Raw genomic sequence first — 19155 nt, 5'->3', positions numbered from 1 at the left:
ATCGCAAACCGTTGAATACATGCGCATAATATTGAATATAAAAAACTTTTTTTTTGTTACTCAGAAATGAAAAAATTACTATAAATATTAAATGTTTATATAATTATATAATGAATTAAATAACTAAAAAAACATTTACTATTAATGAATTATAATCATTAATATACTGGTAGTGGATATCTACTAAACTTTATACAGTATAGTACATCATTAGCATTGATATCAATAATTCAAAAAATCATTACAAATTAATATGATAGCTCTAATTAATTTTAATGATATTATATTTAAATAACTGCTTGAATTTTAAACACATTATTGAAGTTTATTACTATTTTAATTATATCAAACAATAAACTAAACTAAAATAAGACATATAATAAAGGGTGAACTTTAAAGTACATTAAGTTGTATATTAAAACGTCAAACTTGTGAACCACGACATCGTGTCTTAAAATAACTTAATTTAAATGCAAACACAAAATGTTTTTAATTGAGTGTCAAATTTTATTTTGGTATCACTTATATGTAAAAAAATGATAACAATGTATATCTGATTAAAATAATTATAAATATATTTTAATGTTTAATAATATTTAATATATTATTTTTTTAAAAATGTAATTCTAATAATTTAATGTTATAACAATTTTTTAAATATTTATTTCAAAAAAAATTTATTTTTGTTATTCAATCTTTTTAATTATTGTTATTAATATATTTTTAACTAAAAACTAAGATTATAACTATTATTATTATTATTATATTATATTATTATTATATAATTATTATTAATATATACTAATATATATATATATATAAAGAAACTTGTTTAGTTTCATTTGTAAAAAAATTAATTAACATTTTTTTTATTAATTAAATTAAAATATTTTTACACTGTTTTAATCATACTGTATATCAAATAGTTATTATACGGTTTACTGTATTTTAAATAAAATGTTTAGTATTTATAAATAATATATTATAATATAAAGTAACGTTATATACGAATATGTGTTTGGATAGAGTGTGTGACAGACATGTGTTGATTAAAATAATTAATGAAAACATTTAATAATTATTTAAAACGTGTTTTTGTTTTATTGATTTGTTTTGTTTGAATTGCAATTAAAATCAACAATAATATGGATTCAAACAAATCGGTCGACAATTATATGAATGTATTCAACGAATCGATCGATAAATTCAATGAATTTTGCGCTCAAAACGACTCGTTTTTAACGTAAGTTTTGATTTTTTAAAAAAATAATTAAATTATTTTCCGGTAATTAAAAAAAGTTTTAAAATTTGATTTCATTTACAATTTGACGACTCTTTAGAAAGGATTCACAAAAATCGCAACAATTTATTGATTTAACGAAAGTATTGTTTGATTTAAACAAACGTCTGCTGAAAGACAATCACTTGAAGACTCGTGAGTTGAATGTCAAGCAATCGTTGGATCAGTTGTTCACCAAAGACTTCGACAGCGAACAGATTTGGCAACAAATTGAACTTCAAAATGAACCGATACTTAATCGACTGGTCAAACAAGTGGCTAAAGTGACGGTCAGTTCCCGAACCGGTGGACTGACATTCTTTGTCGACACACAGACTGATGATAAGCCAATTGATGTCAATGTCAACAATGGTACTAATGATGAAAGCTTTGATGCAATTGTCGACGATAAGCATTTGTTTACCGATGAATCTGATGACGAATCAGATAAAAATGAAGTTTCCGATGAGGATAACGATGCGACAGCTATTGACAATCACAAGTCAACTATAGTTGCGAAGAAATCGGCGCCAAAGTCTATAGTCGACGACAAGTTCTTTAAGTTATATGAATTGGAAGAGTTCTTAAATAAAGAAGATATGAAAGAGAGTCTAAAAGATAACAATAATAAGGAAGTGATGAGTGAAGAGGAGAACAGTGATGACGAAGATATCGATTATTTCAATGATTCAGATAATGAAAAGGAAGAAGAAGAACTTGGAGGCAAAGATGCGATGTTTTCTGACTTTTTTGATGCACCACTTAATGACAAAAAAGATGAAAACAGTAGAGAACATGATATGGATGAAGAAGAAGAAGATAACGAAGACGAAGAAATGAGTGGTGAAGAGTTTGATACTCGAGATATTGATCCGAAAGATCTTAAAGCTTTTAATGATAAACCAGTGGATATAACTCTTGATGAAAGTGATAGCAGCGATGGTGAAGATCAACCGTACAAACAAAACAATGAAAATGATAGTAAATCAGAATTTGAGAGATTTCAACAATCTTTAAGTGATAAGATTGACAAACATCAGAGAATAAATATGATGGAAAAGTCGTGGCAAATGAAGGGAGAAATCTCAGCCGACAAACGTCCAGAAAATAGTTTACTTGAAGAACATTTACATTTCGATCAAACAACAAGACCTATGCCATTGATAACTGAAGAGACGACCACTAAATTAGAAGATATTGTAAAACAACGAATCAAAGACAATGCTTTTGATGATGTTATGCGCAAAACGAAACCAAAACAGACACCATTTGAATACCGACGAAGAATAACAATGGAATCTGAAAAAAGTAAACAGAGTTTATCTCAAGTATATGAAAACGAGTACTTAAAGCAAACTCAAAAAGATAAAGAAGAACAAGAAAATCCTGATCACAAAGAAATAAGGAAATGGATGCGAAACCTCTTCGTTAAATTGGACGCACTCTCTAACTTCCACTTCACTCCACGTCCCGTTAAGCCGGAGGTGAAAATTATTAACAATTTGCCGGCCATTACTGTTGAAGAGCCGACACCAATAACCGTCAGTGAAGTCTCTCTATTAGCGCCACAAGAAGTATTCAATAATCAGAAACGGGAATTGCAGTCAAAAGATGAGAAGTCTGTAACAGACAGAAAACGTGACCGAAGACACAAAAAGACTACTCAACACAAAAAAGCTAAATATAATGAAAGCAAACAAAATGGACTCAAAAGTACATCAAAAGTGAAGATAAGTGATAAATCTGAAGACAGTAAAGCATTGAGTTCTTCAAAAAAGTTTTTCGAGAGATTACAGGAAAAGACAAACAAACAAATCAACAATAAAATGAATTTCGAGAAAAATAAATCTAAAAATATTATCAGAGAATCCAATAAATTAAAGTTATAATTATTATGTCTTTATTTACTTTTTTATAAAATAAATTATTACAAATAAAATTTAATTGATATTTTTAACTTTTGCGTAATTTCTTTGCCCTTTTATTTGAACCTATTTTAGCCCCCTTTCGAGCGGCGTTTACCAAATTCTTGAAATGTCCGCTCATTTTGGCTGTCTTTCGCTTATTAAGCACCTGTCGATCAAGTGGTATATAAGCAAAGGGATCGGGCTTTCCTTTACGCTTCATATCTCCCTTTGCTTTGTTTGATTTATATTCCTCTCCCAATTGTCTGGCAATCGGCCGATGAATGCCTTTACCTCCAGCTGTATATTCGGACTTTTTGGTTGATACGGATTTCATACTCTGTTTATTTGATATAATGTCATCGATGTCATCATCATTATCATTCACATCACACTCATCTCCCAATTGTCTCTTAACACCTCTCTTAGGATTATCCAAGTCTTTAATGATAATCTTTCCGTCGGAAGTCATTTCAAAAGCTTGTGATTTCTCTTTAGGTTTAATATTAGGATCTTTATGTATAATATTTTGACTCAACTTATTGCTCAACAAATCGACAATTTCGTTATCATTAGTTTCCTCTTTGATCCACGACTTGCTCTTTCTGGAAACAGTTGTCATTTGGTCGTCATCTTCAGATACTTCGTCAGATGAATCAGCGATTATATCTTCAAACTCTCTATTTGTTCGTTTGCTTTATTTTAAAATATTAATAATTAAAATTTTATATTAATTTTTTTAAATAAATACCTTTTCGATGTCTTAATAGTTTTCTCATCGCTTCCATCTTCACTGGCTTTTACACTCATCTTTCGTTTTCTGTCTTCAAGTTTTCGTATATTTTTAATAACTTTTTTATATTCCTCGGGAATCATCTTTGATATCATCTCATAACTAAATTATTTAGATAAAAATAACCGATAATTATAATTAATTTTAACAAATTAATATAAATTATGTCAATATATTTATAATAATTACCCATATCTTCGAACTAAACGGATAAACATTTCTTTGACTTTAATCCTGAAGTGATTTTTATGTTTGCGATTAATATTTGACAGTCTAGTGACCAACAATTCAAGATAAGCCGACAATTGGTCCGCAGAAGATACCTTAAAGAAGTACTTAACAAAATCAATAGCCGCTTGTATTGTCTGTCGATTTTCTGAATCTAGTTTTGAGATTATAGTCTCAATGATATCACATTCAATGTGTTTCGGTATTTCCGACCGAAATTCATCGTAGAGTCGGGTCAAACACTGGACTACGACTGTCGACGAGTAATCATTTTTATCCAAATATAATAACATTATTTTAATAAATTCGTCGACATTTCCATTGTTTAGTGTTTTACAAGAGTTTGCAATACAACTAATCAAACCAAATGATGCCGTTTTGACTTTTACTGAGTTTATCGTTAAACAGTTTAACACTTTCGGTAATATTTCCAACAATATCTTCTGCCAATCAATTGTATCATTACTTATATTAGATTCAATTAATTGTGTTATTGCTTTCAATACAAAAGCCTTAGATGAGGACAAACACTTGGATAGAGATTCGTTTAAAACATTTAACAAATCATTCAAATTGTTTGAAACAAAATTACGGCAAACATTGACTTCATTTTTACAAATCTCTTCAAGAATACGAAATGCTTTTTTCTGTTCTGTAATCAGTTTATTGTCTTTCAAATACATAACAACTAATTGATTGTAAATTTGTTTAATGTCTTCATCCCTAACATAAGGAACAAATGCTCGAATCAAATCCATTAGTGAATGCTTTAAAAATGTATTATTTTCACAGTTCTGTAATTTTTCGCTTAATTTCAAATATAAGTTAATTATCAGAGAGTTATCGGAAATTGAGAAAAATATTTGAATTATTTCATAAACAGAAAACCGTTGATTTTTTTCATCATTAGATATCTGTTCGTTGGTATAGATATTGAATAGAATCGGTAGGAAATTCTTCGAGAATCGATTCAATTCTTTTAAAACCAATTCGTTGTCAAAATTTTTTGACAAATTCCTAAACGCAGACAATATATATGATCTAATGGCTGGCATTTTAGAGAGACTGTCGCCTAAAATTGGAGCAAATTTTTTGAATGATATTTCAAAATCTGTCGGCTTATTAAAAAATGATGGCAACAGTGACCAGATTTGAGATAATAATATGGAACATGTCTTCGATGTCATCAAATTTCCATCCATTTCAAGTGTTTTGCAAGTTTTATGCAAAGATATTATAATTGGGTAAAAATAGTCGATAAACAGTGATATTTCTGTGTTTCTAATATTATCTCTTAGAATCGGTAATAACCAATTGTGACAAATATCGGTATTGTCATCATTTAAATCCATTGGACATAATTGGATAATATATTTGGGTCCAAATACTAGACAAACGCGACCAATTGTGCGGTCTATTTGACTTGAATAAGCACAGTCATAACTATCACGAATTGCTACCATTTTAATGATAATATTTGTGGTAAAACCGGCAAAATCTTTGTTCAAATAATGGGATATTAATTCAAATATAAGACTATATGCGTTAAAATATTCATATTGTAAGGCCTTTTCAAAACTTAAATAAACTCTTTCTATAATTTGTTTGTCTATCTCTTGAGCAGACAATTCAATACAATCGGAATAAATTTGTTTTAAATTACTTGCAATACATAAGTGAACCTCTTTTGAATCCGATAGTAAACAATCTATTGATATATTAAAAAGTTTAGGCAAATGATTATATGACAGCTTTTTGTCGATTCGGTTCAGATTAAGAAATCCTTGTTTGATGGCCTGAATCCAAGCGCACAACGGCTGCGAGTCATTGATATTTGGCTGATAGTCATAGAGAGCTGATATTAGTTTTGCGTTGAGATCAGCTGTTAGTATCTCTTGATGTGGTTGTGAGACAAACAATATGTAAAATGCTTTAAAAGCTGTCGAAACAATCAAAACATTTCCAAAAGTCATTTGTGTTAATATAGATTCACAACATTTCTTAAGACAAGAGTTCGGCAAAACTGAAAGGATGTCCGTCAACAGTGTCAACACGTATAACATTGTATTGAGATTATCACTAGAATTATCTTCAAGTTTTCTGACACAAAAATCGCCGGTAAGTTTGGCAATTGGGTGACATAATGATGATTTCGATTGATTTGTATTACATTTGAGAATTCTGGCGACCGATCTTTGGGCACATTTTCGGATCCGCGGCTTATTGTGAACAGTAAGCGATAAAATTATCTCAAATATGTGTTTAGTTGAACTCAATTCCCAAACAGCATACTCTTGATGCTCAAGAAGTACGGATATACTGGAAATAAGTGACCTCACAATCAATCCGTTCTCTCCCTTAACATATTTGGCCAAATAATCGACAAATACTTTAGATGTCTCGGAAAACTTGAGTTTAATAACGCTTTGCGGTAATCGTTTGATAACCATCTGAATCAACGTCAAAATGGCTGTCAGTGTCTCGTCGTTATCGGCGCTCTCCAGACATGTCATTAAAATTGCAAAATATTCCGTTTCCGACTCCTGTCCTCCGTTTGATTTAATAGTTTCGGTAACGGCTGCCAACACGGCTAACATCTGCTTATGAATGGCTGACGAAGAGTCAAATCCGTACAACAATTTGTTGAAACTAATATTTGAACAGTTGGACCAAACACTCACAAATGTCTGACCACCAACCGATTCGTGGTCATCATCATCGACCGCCTGATCGGGATTAGGCGCCGATCGATCATCTTTAGGCACTTCTAATCGCAATTTCTGTAATTGACGCAAATTGTGTTGATTGAGGACATCCTCGTCGAGACGAAAGGACTGTCTTGATTGTGATGTTTGTGCACTTGTGGTCAGTGATCCACTTTTGGCCAGAAGCCGAAACTTGTTTGTTGTCGGATTGCTATCACTGGACCCGCCTTTCATCCATCGCTTACCCTTACCTTTCGTCGCTTTGCCCGCTATTCTCATTCTTCAAATGACAACAAAAAATACTCTTAAGACTGAAATCAGACGACAATTATCACCGAAAAGATGTGTTTCATAATCACAACAATCAATGCTTTAAATGCTATTCAATGACAAACATAACACTCATGTGAAACACGTGTTGATTGAACGAGTCGTTCACAAACAACAGTACGATATTAAGTGAGTGAATGACGTAATGATTGAGTTATTGAGTAAACAGTTGTTTGGATTGAAAGTGAATGAAATGATTGAGTGATTGATTGAAATATCAGATGTTTTGTTCACTCATTGTTATCACTGATTGTTGTCTTTGTTGTCGTCAATGATTTAGTCATATGAAGACATTAAGAAACAAATGATCAATACTTTAGATTAGGTGTTAGTTGTGGTCTCAAAACAAATGTCCACTCATTCGTCTTCGGGCGTCACTCAGCATAACGTGACTCAAGTGACCACTGACTCCGGTCTTAACGATTGCCATAAATTCAATTTCATCTATACTTCAGACTTGGATGACGTCTACTTTAGGATTAAATGGTAGTCTCTTTTATTCAAATATCGATGCCTATAGTAATAGTGTTGTTATCATCAAATCAGTGGTACGTTAGAGGGATTGGAAGTGAACGCCAAAGTTGAGGACCATTTGGTGACACAACATCTGTATATAACATGCGATCTCTATTCAAATGGTCACCTCTTGTGTCCGACACGACAGTCACAATACAAACATATGTCCAATCGTTTTGAGTTAGTTTTGTTTTAGTAAAAGCTGAAGATATTTGTTATTATTTGTATTATTAACGTTCTGTTGTTTAATGTATTTGATTGACAGTTGGAATGAATGGCTATTATTTCCTTTGAAACTATCGGACATTCCTCGGGACGCACTCTTAAGCTTTACAATTGTTGACGTTTCAAGCGATGGCAAACCGTATCTTTTGGGTGGAACTGCTATTACTATATTCGGAAAGCACGGGGCGATGAGGAAAGGCATGTATGACCTGAGAGTATGGCTCAGCAATCAAACTGATCTCCAAAATAGTCATCAATTAAATGGAAAGCAAAGCATTTCCGGACAAATGAATAAAATCAATAAAGTATTATAATTATTGTTAACTAAGTTTTAATTATATTTTGTTTTTTAAGTTAAAAAAGAAATACCGATGCGGAGAACTTCCAAGAATTGATTGGTTGGATAGACTGACATTTCTTGAGATCGAGAGATTGGTTCAAACAGAAAAAAAGAATACCAATTATGTCTATCTTTCAATTGAGTTTCCTATTGTCACAGTCAATGGTGTGGATCACTCTGTTGTATATTTCGAAAGGGGAGCTGAAGAAAGTTGTCAGTATAGCTTCATTGAGAATGATTTAGTGATAATACCTGATCCCGAAATGTCAATGGAAAACCTCGTTGAGAACAAACATCATAAACTGTCGCGTAGTATCAGAAGTGGTATTACTGATCGCGATCTTAAACCCAATGCCGGAGTTAGAGATCAATTGAATGCCATAATGTGTTATTCACCGACTAAAGTGTTGTCTAATGAAGAACAGGATTTGTTGTGGAAATTTAGGTTTTATTTGGTTAACCAAAAGAAAGCATTAACTAAATTCTTAAAATCTGTTAATTGGCATTTGAATACCGAAGCTCATCAGGCAATAGAACTGCTCGAAAATTGGCAACCAATTGATATTGAAGACGCTTTAGAGTTATTATCGCCTCATTTTCAATACCCGGCTGTCAGACGATATGCTGTCACCCGATTACATCAGGCGCCCGATGAGGTTTGTGGCAATTGGTTAGTTGAGTTGTCGACTTTTGATTAATAAAACAATGTTTGTTATTAGGAACTGCTTCTCTATTTGCTTCAATTGGTTCAGGCATTGAAATACGAGAATTTCGATGAAATACGACAGGCATATGAAAAAGAGAGAAGAGTCGATCTGTTTGATGATCGAACTCATGAAAGGGAAAGGTATTCAAAAAAAGATTTTATTTAAAAATAATTTATTTTATTGTAATTTATATTTTAAGGAGAGGTAGTACGACATCAACCGGTACAACTGGTCTAACCGATTCTCTTAATGCATTAAAACTTGAAGTTCATTCCAATGAAGCCAATGATAACGAATTAAATAAGAAAGAAGTATTTATTTTTAAATATTGAATGCATTTTTAATTATAATTTCAATTAATTTGTTGTTTATATTAATAGGAAAACTTAGCGACATTCCTGATATCCCGCGCCTGTACTAATGATAACTTAGCCAACTATTTCTTTTGGTATCTAATGGTCGAGTGTGAGGACGGGCAGTATACTGACACTCCTCCTCATACTTATGTAATGACTAATAACAACAACAACACCAATGAGTTAATTCGAGTGAGTGATATGTATGTAATTATGATGAGACGGTTCAGTTTGCGGCTATCGAAGGGAAGTCCTGAGATGAGAGCGCGCCGACAGTTACTTCAAAGACAACAAACGTTTGTCGAGAAATTAGTTCAATTGATGAAAGTTGTGGCCCGAGAGAATGGCAACAGACAGAAAAAGATTGATAGATTGCAAAATCTTTTAGCCGAAGCAGAGATTTTTAAGATTAATTTCACATCATATGATCCATTACCATTACCACTTGATCCAGAGATTAAGATAACTGGAGTCATACCTTTAAAAGCAACTCTATTTAAAAGCGCATTAATGCCGGGAAAACTGGCGTTTTCTACCACAAAAAATACCGAATATTTTACAATTTTCAAACACGGAGATGATCTCAGACAGGATCAGCTCATACTTCAGATGATTACTTTAATGGATAAATTGTTGAGAAGAGAAAACTTAGACTTAAAGCTTACACCGTATAATGTTTTGGCCACAAGTAGTAAACATGGATTCGTACAGTTCATTGACTCGATATCAGTGGCTGAAGTACTGGCAGCTGAGGGCAGTATTCAAAACTATTTCCGTAAACACGCGCCTTCTGATGCTATGTATGGTATCTCTCCTGAAGTAATGGATGCATACGTTAAATCTTGTGGTAATTTGTTGTCTTTATTTTAATTATCGGTATATATATATAATATTAATATGATTTTGTATTTTATTTAAAGCTGGATATTGTGTCATAACATATCTGTTAGGAGTAGGAGATCGACATTTGGATAACCTTTTACTTACCCGAACGGGAAAGTTATTTCACATTGATTTTGGGTTTATTTTAGGAAGAGATCCCAAACCAATGCCGCCTCCCATGAAATTAAGTCGAGAAATGGTTGACGCCATGGGAGGCATTAATTCCGAACACTACCAGTCTTTCCGAAAGCTATGTTATACAGCATTCTTGCATTTGAGACGACACGCAAATCTGATACTGAATTTGTTTTCACTTATGATCGACGCAAGTGTTCCCGACATTGCACTCGAACCCGACAAGACTGTCAAGAAAGTTCAGGACAAGTTTAAGTTCAATCTTAACGATGAAGAAGCGGTCCGTTATATGCAAGACCTCATCGATTACAGTGTCAAAGCTTTCTTTCCAGTTATGGTCGAACATATCCATAAAATGGCTCAGGTATTCAATACATATTTTCAATCTATTATTAGAAATATTAATCAAATGTTGTTTATTTCATATAGTTTTGGCGGAACTGATCATCGATGGCCTTATAATTCTTGAGTGCCTTACTTAAAAAAGCTCAATAATTACATATTTAATGAAAATTTTGATATAATTGGCATTTAGTTTATATTTGAGTCAATTTTTAGTTAATAAAATATTTTTGACATTTACCGAAATTAATTATATATACAGTATATAATAATAATTTTATTTATTATAATGTGTCCTATGGCTAGTCATCCAAAGTTTTAAACAGATTATACTGTATATATATAAACTGGCCTCTAATTTATTGTTTTATTGTATATAAATCAAATAATCTTATAAAATATTTAACTAAAAATTGTTTTTTTATTAAAATAATTATGATATAATTAACTAGATTTGAAGTATATTTATTATATAAAAAATATCATATATTTTTATTATTGTGAAGATTTGTATGTAACTATACGAGATAAATTGTATAAATACACAATTTGATAAAATAAAGTTTTTATTTTAATGTTTATTTTTATGGTTATCACTAAATATTTCTATAAATTGAGTTTTAATCCAAATTTTAATTTTTATTAACTATCATTTTTCCCCTACAATATGGACATTGCACTTAAAGACCCAAAACAACACATAATAGTTATGTTAACAAAATATTTTCTTAATTTTTTTTTTGATAAAATGTTGAACTCGTTTTTAAAAATAGCAAACAAGTCTTGAATATTACGGAATTTCGATAAAATTGTTTTTTTTAATAGAAATATTAAAACATTTTTTTCAGTTTGTTTTTTGTCATTCAATAAATCTTTTCAATTTATATTCAATAGTCTATATACACAGTATATGACAAACAATACACTATATTAATAATAGCGTTAATATCATAGAAATTTATAGATAAACACAAAACAAATGAAAATATTATTTTCACATCAATTTTGATGATGAAAAACAATCGATTGGGTTTATAGTCCAGCGATAAAAAAATTATTTGTAAATTAAGCCAAAAAGTTGTCACATTGTAAACATTATCAATCATTTTCATATCAAATATAACTTTTGTTTTTATCATTGTTAACAACTATTACAGTAAAAATTGTCACAAACTTTTTTGAGCAAAAATAATTAAATTCAAATCTAAAGTATACTACAATTTGTGTCTAACATAAAACTTAAATGTATTGTACATTAATGTAATCGATTTGTTTGCAATTATCATAATGTATATATAGTAATATATAATATAAATAGCAATTCTAGAGATTGAAAATTATATTATAATATGAATATAATAATGAATGAAAATGTAATTTAAGACATTTGTTTGGTATTTATATGTTTTATATATAATATTAATATATATGAAAAGTGAACTTTTCTATTGTCCATACATTGAATTGTTGCGATCGAAACATTATATCTTGAATTTATAGCTCAGTTGTAATTTTGGTGACAATAAATGGTTAAATAGCTTATAATATACCACATCGTGTTTTAGGGCATTAGTAGTGTCAATGCATAGAAAGAAAGGACAGTCAGTTATAGAGAGCATTGGGAAGCCATCTGAACATATATGTAGTGATCGTATTACACGTATTGTCTCCAAACTCTATCTGTATCTCTCATCTCAACATTACATACAGATATAAGTCCCCATTGAATGTTGAAATACATGATATATGCATATATGGTATGACCGGTGAACAATAGTTTTGCAACAATTTTGATGCTTTATGACCAAACAATACATGAAATGATGTATTAAATACAGTAAAATTGCAATACTGACAGCACGGGTGGCTCTTTGGTTGACAATCATTGCACAAAACAACTACAAGATTATCGACTAAATGCCAAAATGAGAGGAACAGGATTTAGATATATGTTTAGATGGGATGTGTTGGTGTATATGTATGTATCGGTCACTAGTAGGTCGGTGTTAATGCCTCATATAGATTATGAATGATAGCTATCAATAAACTATTGATAATATTGTCGATAATATGGCAAATCTGGTGCAAAGCCTCACTAGTAAATCCTTTGCCACCATCTGTTATAATGTACTCTTATTTTTCACTAATTTTATACCATTTTTCTTCAACAAAAATCGTTTATTTTTCTAACATATCTCTCTCTCTCTCTCTCTTTCTCTCTCTCTTTCTTTCTTTCTTTCTTTCTTTCTCTTAACTGACATCTTTGTAAACTATAGATATAAATGTAAACTTTAACTTAAATATTGTTTTTAAAAAGCAAACTAAAAGACATCAAAATGAAAATTGTTTTAAAAGGATATTCAATGCAATGATGTCAGCTATGAATGGCATTCATAACTCTTGAGCCATATATTAGTCGACAATATATATATAGTATAATAGTGTATATACTTTGATAGTGTACTGTATATACTGTACTTATATATCATTGTATAAGTGAGTGAATGGAGAGAGAGTTGAGAGTCTGTCTACAGTTATACGGATGTATAGCTAGTGTTGGCATAAAGTGACCCAAAAGTCGAGTCTGACTTTTGCAATGTATTTGAACGGATAGTTTGGTCTTTGAAATAGTAGTAACAAAGACTAACATAACATAACAGTATATACCATAATATTGATCATCATTTTCAGTGGGGCTCCAACTCATTGCTATCACTACTACTACTACTACTACTACTGTATTGCTGTATTTGTCGACATAATTCACTATATAAGGCAACACAACACGTATAACATAGTCTACTATAAAGGCTTTTATCCTGATTACGTTTGTGTTACATTAGCTGCAATCCATGCACCAAACATATACCATCACCACATACACTACCAACTCTCTCTCTCTCTCTCTCTCTCTCTCTCTCTCTCTTTCTCTTAACATAACCCTCACGGGTATGTCATAAGAGAGACACACACAACAAACTCGAACCTATAAAAGCAGTGTATTTAGAGTATAGGCTTTAAACTTAATTTTGATGATTGTTTTTTATTTGGATACAAAAATTCAATTTACTTTTTTTTAGTTTTTTACAATTTATAGTAAAAATTATGTATTATATAATAATAATAGCTTATTGTAAATTATAGTTTTTCTAATTGTTTCAACATGTTTATAGTATTTGATTTAATTTGATACATTTGTATACAATTATTTGTTTAAATGAATATAATTTTCTCTTTTGGCAATAATTATTGATTAAAGTTAATTACTTTAAATGCTAATTTATTAAGAGATTTAGTTGCATATTATGTACTTAATATGAAATCAATAAAATTTGTAAATTCTTTGCAAATAATACTAATTATTGCTAATTAGTTTTATCGTCCAATTAATTATTGAATAATAATAATAATATATTAATATTAATTATATAAATTATAATCTTTAAAAAAATTTTTTGTATTTAATAATATTGAAATTAAATATACTGGTATTAAATATGTTGAATATATATATATATATATATATATATATACTGTATATATAACTTATACTGGCAATTTGTACTTTATATTGAAAATACAAGTAATGAATAACTTATATATCTGTAAATTATATTATATTATACATAATTTATAAATAATCGATTAGATAAATATATAATAGTAACTAATATCCTACATATATACTCTACATTTACAGTATATATATATTTATAATCTACAAGTAGTCAAGTATTTACACGTGTTATTAAAAATTTATTTTTAATATTTGTAAAAATATTTTAAAATGTTTTTAAAAGCAATTTAGATTAAATTGAGAGATTTATATTCAAAGAGTTCAATGTTTGCTTATCGGTAGTCGTTAGTTGTGACCACAAAATGACACAAAAAATGAGTGGCGAAGGGTTGTTGTGTTTATTACCAATTGATTATATAACACATCTCTCATTTTTTTAACTGACTCTTTAAATTGTAAATCAAAGTCGTATTCAAAGTTATGCTACATAAGCGTTATATACCGTCGTCGACCGTATGTGTAGTTTGTGTCAATGTGTGAACAGTGGTCTCGATAGGAATGTCTGTCCCCATATACAGAAGCACACACTCATCCAAATTGGGAGATCCAGTGCCAGTCAGTGACAAACGCATAATGTTTAATAAGGCTTATTTAATTTGTGTTATACACTACTTGTGCTCTCAACTTCATAGGCTTTCCAAACAGTCTGCAAACACATTAAATACATTAATCGTAACTCAACTGATAGGTCGCTCCCGTAATCTGGTCTCTAAATAACCTTATTTTGCATAATCTTTTTAAACACATATAAATTCAGACAATGAATGCAAAAATCTCACTCTCCGTTCAGTTTTGTTGTTATTCTCTGTGTTTATAATAAATAAATATTATATTAGATTAACTTTAGGATAACGGTTCCGCCAAATTCACTGATTGAAACAACAAATCAATGGTTACTCACTTATACAGTACTTTAGTACTACTGTATATCAATTTCAAAGTAATTACTTTTGTGTACAATTGTATTTATTATCAAATACGCAGATATTGATATTACAATCAAATATATCCAATTAATAGAAATATTTTTAAATTAAACAAATATCTAATTAAATGTATTTTGCAATTAAGTTATTATAATTTCTAAAAAATAGTAATATTTATCAAGTTTAGATAAATTAATTTAATCTAGCAATTGTTACAATATTTAAAATGCTATTCTATTCAAATAGAGTCAAAGCAATTTAAAGCTTAAATAAACAATGAATTCAATTTTTGATAATAATAAATGAAAATTATTTTAGATCTAATCTGACAATTGTAGGGATCCGACTGTTTGGACAATAGAGAGGACAGCTATAAATGGTTTGCAGAGAGAGAGAGAGAGAGAGAGAGATGTGCTCCGGTAGTGGTTAGTCAGTTGTTGCTCATTGCTATGCCATAAATTGCAATAAATTAGTTGTCTGTCTATAATATGTAGGACCCGGTGTTCACAAAGGGCGTGTGTCTATGCTTTTGGATTAAGTTTGAGTTAATTTATTCATTAAACACTGAATCCCATTGAATTTCATTTGCAATGCATTTAACGTAACACTTGGGCAGTACGTGATTGTCAGTATTGTATTGACTAACTGTGCCCTTACATAACACACTCATATACTTTACATACAACTTAGCTATCGGTTTGCTATTTATCTGTATTCACAACCAACTCATTCATTATGTGTTTTGAAAGTAGCGATGAATTATCGGTTCATAACAACATACTATTCTGTATATACCTTATTGTCATTAATACAGCGTTTAATAAATTTTTATCTAAACTATAATTATTTAAATAATATTTTAGTCATAAAAATTATTATTAGCACTGCTTTTTCCAGTCATTACAGTTACTAATCATTGGCTGTCCTTTAGCCTCCTTGAGCCTCAGTGTTATCACACATTTAAAAACTATGATATGGTATTAAACTATGTGATCGCTGATTGATATTTAAGGGACAAAATCCATAAGAGTTGCAAATTGCTATCAAATTAAAGGGAGGAATATATTCAATGAATTAGTTTATAGTTTATATAAACTGTAAAAGTGTAGATGACTGACTGTATAAATCCATATAATGTTAGGTATAGGACTCCGGGGAAATGGGCCACGACTGACAGATTAGCGCACAAGTATATCAAGTATATAACTGTGCCATTATATGATGCCTTTTTAGAGCTATCAAACTTAGCTCTTATATATACATCTCTACCATATTTTCATGTTTTCCTTATCCTTTCGGGACCATCATTACAGACACGCAACGCATCCAATACTCATATTCAATACACTTTACTTCAATAGCAACCATAGCCTGTATCTCTCACTCACCCACTCACTCACTCATTCACACACACTTTCACTTACTTTCTCTCTATCTATCTCTGAATTTATATGTTTGTGACTGCAATAGTGACCATCAATAATAAGACAGTGTCTATATATATACCGATAAAATTAATGTTAGCATAATATAGTTAGTACAGTATTGTTGCTTTAAATATTTGGGAAACAAATATAACAAATTATTGTCATTTTTCTGTGTAATCAACAAAATTGCATTCATCTCCTGTTACGCTACTTATAATATAAATTGTTTGTCTTATTGATAAATATATAATCATTACTTTTATGTCACGTTATGCTACGGAGTGGCACATAATTAAAGGAATTTGTAAAGTATATACAATTTATTTATATTATTCATAGATAAATACTGAAAAATTATAAAATAAAAATAATATTTATTTATAAAATAAATGTAAATAAATTCTTATCTAAAATGCTATAAATAACTAATTTAAAATATATTTTTATTTAGTGTACGAAAAGCTATTAATATATTAAACTCACAATATATTTAAGTATTTGTAGTTTAAAAATAATAGCTACAGTAAATACATAATAGTGTGTTAGCACATTTTATTATTGTAATCACCTAGTTATTTTAGTTTATCTATTTTTGTTGTTTTTACAAAAACTATTTATTAAAACATTGTAAATATTATATAATTTTGGCATAAGTTTTATCACAATTACTTTATTTGTAAAGATAATATGAAAATAAAAATAATTGAGCAATTAGTTTTAAAATCAAATTATACCGTATATTCGTAAATAACATATGATATATATATATATATATATATATAATATTTATTTAAATAGTTGTGATTTGTTGAATAGTGCTTCAAATGTGGTATATATTGTATACAATATGTGACAAACAGGGACTGCAAATGACAATATGTTTGATATTTCAGATGAAAAGCACACGTACTTAGAGTTTATTGAAAATAAATCCCAAACACTCCATACAATACACAAACAATTGTAATGTGTTTTTTGGTACCAATTTTTGTAAATCCATATAAAACTCTCATATTTTGCATAACTGATAGGTTTATATATTTGTGTACAAAATTGCATATGATTTGAGTGGCAAACAGGAAACACATCGTAAATGTTTGTCTCGGCTTTTATTTTATAGACATTCCTCTGTGTCGTCAATATTCCGCCGCATTTTCACTCAAAAAGCACATCCATTAGGACAGGCATTAAGACAGTCATTCATTCAATATATCATTTATCTGACACATACAGCACAGGCAGCCCTAAGCCGTGTGGAAACCCCTGAAAAAGTGCCTCACTATCAATGCATATCCATCTCCATGTAAAGCCTAACCATATTTAAACTTTTTATATATGGGTAATAACTAGTGCTTAGAAAACATTTGAAATATTGATGCAAAACATGACATATTATTTAATGTGGAAATGTATGTAAAGGCAGGCTTTTGGTTGGCTTTGTTGATGCAATATATATATAGATATTATATAATTATTGTATGAATTTATTATTATTATTATTTTGTTGTTGTTTAACATTCATTGCACTTCTCATACCATTGTAATTGTTGGTAATATTTTTATGTTTAATTATGACAATACTTATCAAATTTTTTAATTTCCCGTAAGATTTAATTATTATTACAAAATTAATATGTGTTATACTATATTGTATATATTTTGTCATATATTTTGTGTATGTGTTTATAATGCAGTTGTTTGTAGTTTAGAGAGTATGACACAAAAGCACATATATTTTATGAGATATTCTCTGCTGTTTTGCCAATAATAGTCATTATATTATTATTAAAATTTAATGTCCATAAGCGCTACACAAACTACATGAGCCATCCTTGTTGTCAGTGAAAGAGGGCATACAGTATATCATAGTTGTCTAACTCTAATGGCAATTGAATTTTTGGTTCACCTGCGCCTGTATTATATAAACACTATTACTATACTTTCGCTGTACTGTAATGTTGTGTAGCTCTGGCACCAGTATCTCTCTGAGGCATCAAAACATTTTACGCTCACATTTTATGGTCAAATCATTAATATTGTGATGACTAATATTTTTTTGCAAACACACACTCACTCACTCACTCACTCATACTAACCAAATGTTTCAATAAATTAATTATTTTATTTGGTTTTGTTATCAAACAATAAGACAAAAGTATATTGTCTTAACTCAATAAAGACTACATAAATCACAAACACTTAGTTTGTGATAACTTAAGAAAAATGTTTTTATATTTAATAAAAAAAAGTTTTATTGCATGTTATGAGTCAAAGCTAGCAAAATGTTTTTCACGTTTAATTTTTTTCTGGTAAACACTATTGATTAGTGTGTCAGACATTGGAAAGCCTGAACTCAGTGGTAGTTGGTGTGCGCCCCCACCCATTTACCCCATTTGAATGTTAGACTCCCTGTGCTTTTATTATATGGCAATCTTTGTGTCAGTATTTCAAAATATATATAATTAGCCAAAATCGGGCGTAAC

The 19155-nt window shown here is 29.8% G+C and overlaps 3 protein-coding genes across 3 annotated transcripts; 2 read left to right on the top strand and 1 right to left on the bottom strand.

Annotated features, from left to right (window-relative positions):
- Positions 1 to 1041: 1041 nt before the first annotated feature.
- Positions 1042 to 3141, top strand: LOC128958725 (U3 small nucleolar ribonucleoprotein protein MPP10-like; the record flags this gene model as incomplete). The annotated part of the gene is made up of 2 exons (XM_054304641.1): positions 1042 to 1243; positions 1341 to 3141. Coding segments are annotated over exons 1-2 (1899 nt in total), but the record flags the coding sequence as incomplete, so codon positions are not given.
- Positions 3142 to 3232: 91 nt separating this feature from the next.
- On the bottom strand, positions 3233 to 7188 carry LOC128957858 (RRP12-like protein). Its single transcript, XM_054303674.1, has 3 exons — positions 4166 to 7188; positions 3935 to 4078; positions 3233 to 3878 (listed from the first exon to the last, which is right to left on the bottom strand). The coding sequence occupies exons 1-3, from the start codon at positions 7186 to 7188 to the stop codon at positions 3233 to 3235; spliced, it is 3813 nt and encodes a 1270-aa protein (XP_054159649.1).
- Positions 7189 to 7587: 399 nt separating this feature from the next.
- LOC128958719 (phosphatidylinositol 3-kinase catalytic subunit type 3-like) lies at positions 7588 to 10981 on the top strand. Its single transcript, XM_054304630.1, has 9 exons — positions 7588 to 7725; positions 7786 to 7935; positions 8021 to 8285; positions 8335 to 8976; positions 9040 to 9167; positions 9227 to 9338; positions 9408 to 10230; positions 10304 to 10764; positions 10830 to 10981. Exons 1-9 carry the CDS (start codon positions 7589 to 7591, stop codon positions 10842 to 10844), a joined length of 2733 nt encoding a protein of 910 aa, XP_054160605.1. The 5' UTR covers position 7588; the 3' UTR covers positions 10845 to 10981.
- Positions 10982 to 19155: the final 8174 nt, after the last annotated feature.

Source organism: Oppia nitens, unplaced genomic scaffold (assembly GCF_028296485.1).
Source record: "Oppia nitens isolate AA-2021 unplaced genomic scaffold, nextdenovo-longstitch-racon4-pilon3 scaffold3_pilon_pilon_pilon, whole genome shotgun sequence".
Taxonomy (NCBI): domain Eukaryota; kingdom Metazoa; phylum Arthropoda; class Arachnida; order Sarcoptiformes; family Oppiidae; genus Oppia; species Oppia nitens.
This window is presented reverse-complemented; position numbering and strand designations above follow the sequence as displayed.